The 11489-nt window shown below is 43.8% G+C and overlaps 1 protein-coding gene across 1 annotated transcript in view; it reads left to right on the top strand.

The window, feature by feature from the left end:
- Positions 1-140: 140 nt before the first annotated feature.
- Positions 141-11489, top strand: part of LOC106594242 (ras-related protein Rab-8B) — a 36345-nt gene continuing 24996 nt past the window's right edge. Inside the window, exon 1 of the mRNA XM_045708904.1 lies at positions 141-626. Within this exon, the coding sequence (XP_045564860.1) occupies positions 503-626 (124 nt within the window). The 5' untranslated portion in view covers positions 141-502. The remainder of the gene's footprint in view (positions 627-11489) is intronic.

Genomic DNA, 11489 nt, shown 5'->3' on the forward strand with positions numbered 1-11489 from the left:
GAAGGGTCACTTTGACCTACATAATATCGTTAAACATTTGTCAGCTGATTCAGCCTGCATCCTCAGTGTGGCAGTATTACAACCAATCTGGCAACCCAGATGAGAGGACGCTTCCGGTTGTCACTCGTTGCCAAAGACAAAATAGGCTATGTAAAATATGAAAACAAAAAGTAGCGGTTTGGTCTTAAGCATAAGGTTTTTCGTGTGGGTTAGGTTTAAAATCAGATTTTTTAAGAGACATTTTGAGAAATAGTCCAGGGTTTAGCAATAATTCTGCCTTTGTGGCTGTGGTAACCAGTGACTAGGTTCCTAGCGTCTGTTCCGCCTATTCTGTGTAGCGTCATTAAACTAACGCCTTGTCGTTGTCCCTGTACTGTTACCGTATGGTTAGTTAGTGTAACGGAGAGGTGTAGTCAGCAGCGGATACCTACCTACAAAACTGTTTGCTACGCTACCGACATTCAATCACATTTCGGGAAGAAAGAAGCGAGGGTGGAGAGAGATGGCGAAAACCTATGATTACCTTTTTAAATTGCTACTCATCGGGGACAGCGGTGTCGGCAAGACATGTCTCCTCTTCCGATTCAGCGAAGATGCGTTCAACACTACCTTCATATCAACAATAGGTCCGTTTCTCTTTCTAAAATTGAGTGTGTTTGAGGATGTTCAGCATGCTGCTGAATATGCTACATTACATATGATTCTCTACTGTATGCTGTTGACACTTAGTGGAACGAATTCGCGACAGGAAACGGGCCTAGAAGCATCACATCGTGTGCCAATTCAGATATAGTAAATGGTTTTGTTACATTGAAGATCTGTCATATTTTATACTGTAGGCCTGGTTGTATCACCCTGCTAACTCTGTATTTGTAAGCTAAGCTGCCATCTATTTTCATGGGCTCATATTTGTGACCTGTTGGCTGTCAGACAGTTTGATTGGCAGCTGTAAGGTGGCTCATGCATGACACTGACAGTATTTCTGACCAGGGATTTAGTTTTATCAGACAAAGAACATAACGTTATACAGGTAACTGCCAAAATAATGGAAACACTCGAGTAAATGAGGGATACAAAGTATATTGAAACACAGGTGTGTTTAATTAAGCAATTAACTATCCACTATGCTTAGGGTCATGTATGATAAGGCTGGGCATGCCATTATTTTGGCTACCATGTCTATGCCCCTATAGGATAACGATGCCCCCATCCACAGGGCAGGAGTGGTCACTGAATGATTCAATGAGTATGAAAACGATGTAAACCATATGCCATGGCCGTTTCAGTCACCAGATCTCAACCCAATTGAACACTTCTGGGAGATTCTGGAGTGGAGCCTGAGACAGCGTTTTCCACCATCAACAAAACACCAAATGATGGAATTTCTTGTGGAAGACTGGTGTCACATCCCTCCAATAGAGAGTTCCAGACACTTGTAGAATCTATGACAAGGTGTATTGAAGCCGTTCTGACTGGTGGAGACCCAACGCCCCATTAACACACTTAATGTTGGTGTTTCCTGTATTTTGGCAGTTACCTGTAGTTATTGTCTGTCCTACATGTCCATGTGTTTTTAGACGTGTCTGTATTCTGGGGGTGTAAATGGACCCTAACTGGAGGTGACGTATGTATTTTTACCACAGAACTAGTTTCACTAGGTGGGTTTACCAGGTGTATTTCTCCACAGAGAGAGACACACCACTATGGTTATGTTGGGGGGGGGGGTTCTTGTGTTATTAGAAATCCTCATCTGACATGACCGTTAGACTTTCAGTTAGTGTGAAATGGGAAAGCCCTTCACTGCTCCTTGACGTTCAGTTGCCTTTGGGTGGGTGGAGTGTTCATCATATGTACTTACATCTCAACGATGATCAATTGGAAAAGCACCCAGGTTATGTTTATGACACACAGGTTCAGAGATAGACCACATTTTATACTTTCCCCCTCGTCAATAATCTGAGTGTACATGACACACACACACACACACACGTAAAGGACACATGCTGCTTGCTAAGCGAGTACCACTTTCTCCCGATTCGGCCCATACCTGGTGAGAACTCAGGAAGCGTCTTATCGTTCGGCGCCACGTAAAAAGCGAGCTATTCTCTGGCACAAGTGGAGACACTTCAGACTGAGGAGTAGGTTTCACACATCCCCATGTGCCACACACACACAAACCCCTGTAAGTGTGGAACAACACTTTTATGAACGTTCGACATCACTTCCTACTCTGTTTTGAAAACTAAGTCACCATTACTCCCAAACAACTGATCCTCATTGGTCGTCATCACTCATCAAAACGTTCGTTTTGTTTGTGAACTAGGCCAACAGAAAGAAAGCAGCAGTTGTTTGGTCTCACTCTCCTCGTTAATGAAGTGAATGCTACCAGCTCTGAGGTCATTCCTGGGAGTAGAATAGAATGCCAGGAAGGTGTTCATTACTTCACACTGGGGCTGCGTCCCAAATGACGCCCCTATTCCCTTTTATAGTGCACTACTTCTGACTGGAGTACTGTATGGCTCTGGTCAAAAGTAGTGAACTGTGTAGGCCATTTGGGACGCAGCCTGGGTCTGCTCTAAGGCTCACCCTGGGAATTTGTTGAATAGAATAGAAACATCAACATGGAGCTTTGAGAATCTGTTGAATAGAAACATCAACATTTGAGACTCTGTTGAATAGAAACATCAACATTTGAGACTCTGTTGAATAGAAACATCAACATTTGAGACTGTTGAATAGAAACATCAACATTTGAGACTCTGTTGAATAGAAACATCAACATTTGAGACTCTGTTGAATAGAAACATCAACATTTGAGACTCTGTTGAATAGAAACATCAACATTTGAGACTCTGTTGAATAGAAACATCAACATTTGAGACTCTGTTGAATAGAAACATCAACATTTGAGACTCTGTTGAATAGAAACATCAACATTTGAGACTGTTGAATAGAAACATCAACATTTGAGACTCTGTTGAATAGAAACATCAACATTTGGGACTCTGTTGAATAGAAACATCAACATTTGAGACTCTGTTGAATAGAAACATCAACATTTGAGACTCTGTTGAATAGAAACATCAACATTTGAGACTCTGTTGAATAGAAACATCAACATTTGAGACTGTTGAATAGAAACATCAACATTTGAGACTCTGTTGAATAGAAACATCAACATTTGAGACTGTTGAATAGAAACATCAACATTTGAGACTCTGTTGAATAGAAACATCAACATTTGAGACTCTGTTGAATAGAAACATCAACATTTGAGACTCTGTTGAATAGAAACATCAACATTTGAGACTGTTGAATAGAAACATCAACATTTGAGACTGTTGAATAGAAACATCAACATTTGAGACTCTGTTGAATAGAAACATCAACATTTGAGACTCTGTTGAATAGAAACATCAACATTTGAGACTGTTGAATAGAAACATCAACATTTGAGACTGTTGAATAGAAACATCAACATTTGAGACTGTTGAATAGAAACATCAACATTTGAGACTCTGTTGAATAGAAACATCAACATTTGAGACTGTTGAATAGAAACATCAACATTTGAGACTGTTGAATAGAAACATCAACATTTGGGACTCTGTTGAATAGAAACATCAACATTTGAGACTCTGTTGAATAGAAACATCAACATTTGAGACTCTGTTGAATAGAAACATCAACATTTGAGACTCTGTTGAATAGAAACATCAACATTTGAGACTCTGTTGAATAGAAACATCAACATTTGAGACTGTTGAATAGAAACATCAACATTTGAGACTCTGTTGAATAGAAACATCAACATTTGAGACTCTGTTGAATAGAAACATCAACATTTGAGACTCTGTTGAATAGAAACATCAACATTTGAGACTCTGTTGAATAGAAACATCAACATTTGAGACTGTTGAATAGAAACATCAACATTTGAGACTCTGTTGAATAGAAACATCAACATTTGAGACTCTGTTGAATAGAAACATCAACATTTGAGACTTGTTGAATAGAAACATCAACATTTGAGACTCTGTTGAATAGAAACATCAACATTTGAGACTGTTGAATAGAAACATCAACATTTGGGACTCTGTTGAATAGAAACATCAACATTTGAGACTTGTTGAATAGAAACATCAACATTTGAGACTCTGTTGAATAGAAACATCAACATTTGGGACTCTGTTGAATAGAAACATCAACATTTGAGACTCTGTTGAATAGAAACATCAACATTTGAGACTCTGTTGAATAGAAACATCAACATTTGAGACTCTGTTGAATAGAAACATCAACATTTGAGACTGTTGAATAGAAACATCAACATTTGAGACTCTGTTGAATAGAAACATCAACATTTGAGACTCTGTTGAATAGAAACATCAACATTTGAGACTGTTGAATAGAAACATCAACATTTGAGACTCTGTTGAATAGAAACATCAACATTTGAGACTCTGTTGAATAGAAACATCAACATTTGAGACTCTGTTGAATAGAAACATCAACATTTGAGACTCTGTTGAATAGAAACATCAACATTTGAGACTCTGTTGAATAGAAACATCAACATTTGAGACTCTGTTGAATAGAAACATCAACATTTGAGACTGTTGAATAGAAACATCAACATTTGAGACTCTGTTGAATAGAAACATCAACATTTGAGACTGTTGAATAGAAACATCAACATTTGAGACTCTGTTGAATAGAAACATCAACATTTGAGACTCTGTTGAATAGAAACATCAACATTTGAGACTCTGTTGAATAGAAACATCAACATTTGAGACTCTGTTGAATAGAAACATCAACATTTGAGACTCTGTTGAATAGAAACATCAACATTTGAGACTCTGTTGAATAGAAACATCAACATTTGAGACTGTTGAATAGAAACATCAACATTTGAGACTCTGTTGAATAGAAACATCAACATTTGAGACTGTTGAATAGAAACATCAACATTTGAGACTCTGTTGAATAGAAACACCAACATTTGAGACTCTGTTGAATAGAAACAACAACATTTGAGACTGTTGAATAGAAACAACAACATTTGAGACTCTGTTGAATAGAAACATCAACATTTGAGACTCTGTTGAATAGAAACAACAGCTTTTTAACTGTTGTTAGGTCTCAAATTAGAATTTAGCGAGGCGATCTGTTTAAGATTGCTTGATTAAATGTTTTAAATTCTGTAGAGTTTTGTTTTGTTTTAAATTCTATACATTTTGTAGAGTCATATGGATATATTATTCAGCTTTTCTCATACTGTCTGTCACAGAGTAATATAGAAAGTTGCACTACCCCTGGAATACACTATATATACAAACACGTATGTGGACACCCCCTCAAATCAGTGGATTCGTCTATTTCAGCCACATCCATTGCTGACGTGTATAAAATCCAGGCTCGTTAGTTCCAGTGAAGGGAAATCATAACACTACAGCATACAATGACATTGTAGACGATTCTGTGCTTCCAACTTTGTGGCAACAATTTAGGGAAGGCCCTTTCCTGTTTCAGCATGACAATGCCCCCGTGCATAAAGCGAGGTATACAGCGAGGTATCTCGAAATGGTTTGTCAAAATCTGTGTGGAAGAACTTGACTGGCCTGCACAAGGGCCTGAACTCAACCCCAACGAACACCTGTTCCAACATCTAGTGGGAAGCCTTCCCAGAAGAGTGGAGGCTGTTATAGCAGCAAAGGTGGGACCAACTCCATATTAATGCCCATGATTTTAGAATGAGATGTTGGACGAACAACTGTCCACATACTTTTGGTCATATAGTTTAGCTAAGACACTTCAGCCAGTTTGCTGTTTAGTCTGTCATGGCAACATATTTGACAAAGTTGGCCTGTTCCCTGACTCCCCCCCTAAGCCAGTTCAAGAGAGAAAGTGCAGAAGTTACAAGTGTCTTATTTGATTCGGGCTACTGAGTGACAGAACTAGATGGCTAGAATCCACTGCTAGGACTAGGTTAGTCTGTGTCTGAATTGACAGCCCTGTGGGCCCTGGTCAAAAGTAGTGCACTATATAGGGGATAGGGTGTCATTTCAGACAAGACCTGTGTTTTTCACCTCCTCAGTTCCCAACATAACAACCTCTTCAGCCTGTCACTCTTCCACCACTCTCCTGTCTGTCTGCATCCCTTCAGCCTGTCACTCTTCCACCACTCTCCTGTCTGTCTGTCTGCATCCCTTCAGCCTGTCACTAGTCCACCACTCTCCTGTCTGTCTGCATCCCTTCAGCCTGTCACTCGTCCACCACTCTCAGACCACCTGTCTGTCTGCATCCCTTCAGCCTGTCACTCGTCCACCACTCTCCTGTCTGTCTGCATCCCTTCAGCCTGTCACTAGTCCACCACTCTCCTGTCTGTCTGCATCCCTTCAGCCTGTCACTCGTCCACCACTCTCAGACCACCTGTCTGTCTGCATCCCTTCAGCCTGTCACTCGTCCACCACTCTCCTGTCTGTCTGCATCCCTTCAGCCTGTCACTCTTCCACCACTCTCCTGTCTGTCTGCATCCCTTCAGCCTGTCACTAGTCCACCACTCTCCTGTCTGTCTGCATCGCTTCAGCCTGTCACTCGTCCACCACTCTCTCCAAATGGCACCCTATTTCCTATATAGTGCACTACTTTTGACCAGGACCTATAGGACTCTGGTTAAAAGTAGTGCACTAGGGAGTAGGGGGCCATTTGGATTGCCCTCCTGTGTTTCCTGTGCGTCACGAAGTACAAGGTTGTTGAATTGTTTGTCCGGTTGGTGGGAGCGTCGCGCGAAGCGGCGAGGAGAATCTTCCTGAATGAAACAGGAAGTGAGAAGTGTATATTTTTTTCTCTGAACAGGAAGACACTCGCTCAGAGAGCAGAGAAGAAGCACGTATAGGCCAGCTCTACTCTATTCTACAGACACAGCAGCAGTAGTCTAGTTTAACATCAGGTGACCTGGTCTATCCTGTTTCAATTCTACTGTCTGAAGTGGACAACGTGACATAGGTGACATGATGTTGGGTGTGTGTGAAGCAGCACAGTTCTCTCACTCACTACAGTTCTGTGATGTTATTGTACAGTATGAATGCTGGGAACTGTATAACTAAGATGGTGAATTTCTAATGAGAGCCCTACTGTACAGTACTGTATTGGTGTTGGGAATTTTAAGGGTGAATGTGAAATGAGTAGCTCAGCCTGTATACAATGATCTGTAGTAACAGAAGCAGCACTGTCATAACCCTCCTCTGTCTCGTGAGCCATCAGCTGACCAGCTGTTGTATTCAAGGGTGGGGCGCAATTGTGTGTGTGTGTGTGTGTGTGTGTGTGTGTGTGTGTGTGTGTGTGTGTGTGTGTGTGTGTGTGTGTGTGTGTGTGTGTGTGTGTGTGTGTGTGTATCTTCCATCCGCGTGTCCCTCACATCTCTTCCTGTGTGTGAGGCCTGAGCAGAGAGGTCAGTGAACTGAGGGTGGGCCCCGCTGCAGGCCTCCCTAATCACCACCACTAACCAGCCCCCGCTGGCCAGGCTCTGGTTCCTCTTCCTGGACACAAGTGACTGGCTGAGAGGGGAAGGGCCGTGTTGGAACCAGCACAGAGGGGGGGGGGAAAGTCTCCTCTCTCTCACTCTGACGTACTGACTGACTGCCAGTAACCCCACGCAGTACAGAGCCACCGATGCATCTCCTTCCATTCCTCTGCAGGCCCCAGAAGAATGCTCCAACCAGCCTCCTTCAAAACAACAGAAGTTGAATCACAGCCATTGGAATTCACCCACTGTCAAGTGAATTCACCAACTAGAGGATTCTTTCACTGTTGTGACTTTTTCTGTCAGTACTTCTGGTGGGAGGATAGTTACTTCAGTTTTTCTGTCAGTACTTCTGGTGGGAGGATAGTTACTTCAGTTTTTCTGTCAGTACTTCTGGTGGGAGGACAGTTACTTCAGTTTTTCTGTCAGTACTTCTGGTGGGAGGATAGTTACTTCAGTTTTTCTGTCAGTACTTCTGGTGGGAGGATAGTTACTTCAGTTTTTCTGTCAGTACTTCTGGTGGGAGGATAATTACTTCAGTTTTTCTGTCAGTACTTCTGGTGGGAGGACAGTTACTTCAGTTTTTCTGTCAGTACTTCTGGTGGGAGGACAGTTACTTCAGTTTTTCTGTCAGTACTTCTGGTGGGAGGATAGTTACTTCAGTTTTTCTGTCAGTACTTCTGGTGGGAGGATAGTTACTTCAGTTTTTCTGTCAGTACTTCTGGTGGGAGGATAGTTACTTCAGTTTTTCTGTCAGTACTTCTGGTGGGAGGACAGTTACTTCAGTTTTTCTGTCAGTACTTCTGGTGGGAGGACAGTTACTTCAGTTTTTCTGTCAGTACTTCTGGTGGGAGGACAGTTACTTCAGTTTTTCTGTCAGTACTTCTGGTGGGAGGACAGTTACTTCAGTTTTTCTGTCAGTACTTCTGGTGGGAGGATAATTACTTCAGTTTTTCTTCTGTTTCAGTCATTTTATTACAGTAAATATGGTTGAAGAAGAGTTCATGAAGATAGTTAAGAAAGGTCCCTATATGGTATTTAGAGGACAGCTTGGAAAGGAAAAAAAGCCAGCTGCCGTATCGTCCGTATCCTGAAGGTCTTGGATTAGAGGTTTTTTCCCTGTAGAGGCAGGAAGGGAAGTCTGTAGTTACGGCCCTGCTACGGTATAGCCACCGGGATCCGGCATTGCCATCAACCGTTCAGCAAATACTTCCTTTGAAATCAATGAAAGATGCTTCGCTGTGTTGTGCTCGCATTGTGTCACGTCCAATGGAAGCGTCCAAGCTCAATAATCAGCGAGGTTCAATTCTCGTTGGCTGACGCCCGTTCATTCTGTCCTCCACTAGACACCACTGGTTATGTCCTCCACTAGACACCACTGGTTATGTCCTCCGCTAGACACCACTGGTTATGTCCTCCACTAGACACCACTGGTTATGTCCTCCACTAGACACCACTGGTTATGTCCTCCACTAGACACCACTGGTTATGTCCTCCACTAGACACCACTGGTTATGTCCTCCACTAGATACCACTGGTTATGTCCTCCACTAGATACCACTGGTTATGTCCTCCACTAGACACCACTGGTTATGTCCTCCACTAGACACCACTGGTTATGTCCTCCACTAGACACCACTGGTTATGTCCTCCACTAGACACCACTGGTTATGTCCTCCACTAGACACCACTGGTTATGTCCTCCACTAGACACCACTGGTTATGTCTTCCACTAGACACCACTGGTTATGTCCTCCGCTAGACCCCACTGGTTATGTCCTCCACTAGATACCACTGGTTATGTCCTCCACTAGATACCACTGGTTATGTCCTCCACTAGACACCACTGGTTATGTCCTCCACTAGACACCACTGGTTATGTCCTCCACTAGACACCACTGGTTATGTCCTCCACTAGACACCACTGGTTATGTCCTCCACTAGACACCACTGGTTATGTCCTCCACTAGATACCACTGGTTATGTCCTCCACTAGATACCACTGGTTATGTCCTCCGCTAGACACCACTGGTTATGTCCTCCGCTAGACACCACTGGTTATGTCCTCCGCTAGACCCCACTGGTTATGTCCTCCGCTAGACCCCACTGGTTATGTCCTCCGCTAGACCCCACTGGTTATGTCCTCCGCTAGACCCCACTGGTTATGTCCTCCGCTAGACCCCACTGGTTATGTCCTCCGCTAGACCCCACTGGTTATGTCCTCCGCTAGACACCACTGGTTATGTCCTCCGCTAGACACCACTGGTTATGTCCTCCGCTAGACACCACTGGTTATGTCCTCCGCTAGACACCACTGGTTATGTCCTCCGCTAGACACCACTGGTTATGTCCTCCACTAGACACCACTGGTTATGTCCTCCACTAGACACCACTGGTTATGTCCTCCACTAGACACCACTGGTTATGTCCTCCACTAGACACCACTGGTTATGTCCTCCACTAGACACCACTGGTTATGTCCTCCACTAGACACCACTGGTTATGTCCTCCACTAGACACCACTGGTTATGTCCTCCACTAGACCCCACTGGTTATGTCCTCCACTAGACACCACTGGTTATGTCCTCCACTAGACACCACTGGTTATGTCCTCCACTAGACACCACTGGTTATGTCCTCCACTAGACACCACTGGTTATGTCCTCCACTAGACACCACTGGTTATGTCCTCCACTAGACCCCACTGGTTATGTCCTCCACTAGACCCCACTGGTTATGTCCTCCACTAGACCCCACTGGTTATGTCCTCCACTAAATACCACTGGTTATGTCCTCCACTAGACCCCACTGGTTATGTCCTCCACTAGACACCACTGGTTATGTCCTCCACTAGACACCACTGGTTATGTCCTCCACTAGACACCACTGGTTATGTCCTCCACTAGACCCCACTGGTTATGTCCTCCACTAGACACCACTGGTTATGTCCTCCACTAGACCCCACTGGTTATGTCCTCCACTAGACACCACTGGTTATGTCCTCCACTAGACACCACTGGTTATGTCCTCCACTAGACACCACTGGTTATGTCCTCCACTAGACACCACTGGTTATGTCCTCCACTAGACACCACTGGTTATGTCCTCCACTAGACACCACTGGTTATGTCCTCCACTAGACACCACTGGTTATGTCCTCCACTAGACCCCACTGGTTATGTCCTCCACTAGATACCACTGGTTATGGTCCACTAGACACCACTGGTTATGTCCTCCACTAGACACCACTGGTTATGTCCTCCACTAGACACCACTGGTTATGTCCTCCACTAGACACCACTGGTTATGTCCTCCACTAGACACCACTGGTTATGTCCTCCACTAGACACCACTGGTTATGTCCTCCACTAGACACCACTGGTTATGTCCTCCACTAGACACCACTGGTTATGTCCTCCACTAGACACCACTGGTTATGTCCTCCACTAGATACCACTGGTTATGTCCTCCACTAGACACCACTGGTTATGTCCTCCACTAGACACCACTGGTTATGTCCTCCACTAGACACCACTGGTTATGTCCTCCACTAGACACCACTGGTTATGTCCTCCACTAGACACCACTGGTTATGTCCTCCACTAGACACCACTGGTTATGTCCTCCACTAGATACCACTGGTTATGTCCTCCACTAGACACCACTGGTTATGTCCTCCACTAGACACCACTGGTTATGTCCTCCACTAGACACCACTGGTTATGTCCTCCACTAGACACCACTGGTTATGTCCTCCACTAGACACCACTGGTTATGTCCTCCACTAGACACCACTGGTTATGTCCTCCACTAGACACCACTGGTTACGGCCTCCACTAGATACCACTGGTTATGTCCTCCACTAGACACCACTGGTTATGTCCTCCACTAGACACCACTGGTTATGTCCTCCACTAGACACCACTGGTTATGTCCTCCACTAGATACCACTGGTTATGTC

Source organism: Salmo salar, chromosome ssa26 (assembly GCF_905237065.1).
Source record: "Salmo salar chromosome ssa26, Ssal_v3.1, whole genome shotgun sequence".
Taxonomy (NCBI): Eukaryota; Metazoa; Chordata; class Actinopteri; order Salmoniformes; family Salmonidae; genus Salmo; species Salmo salar.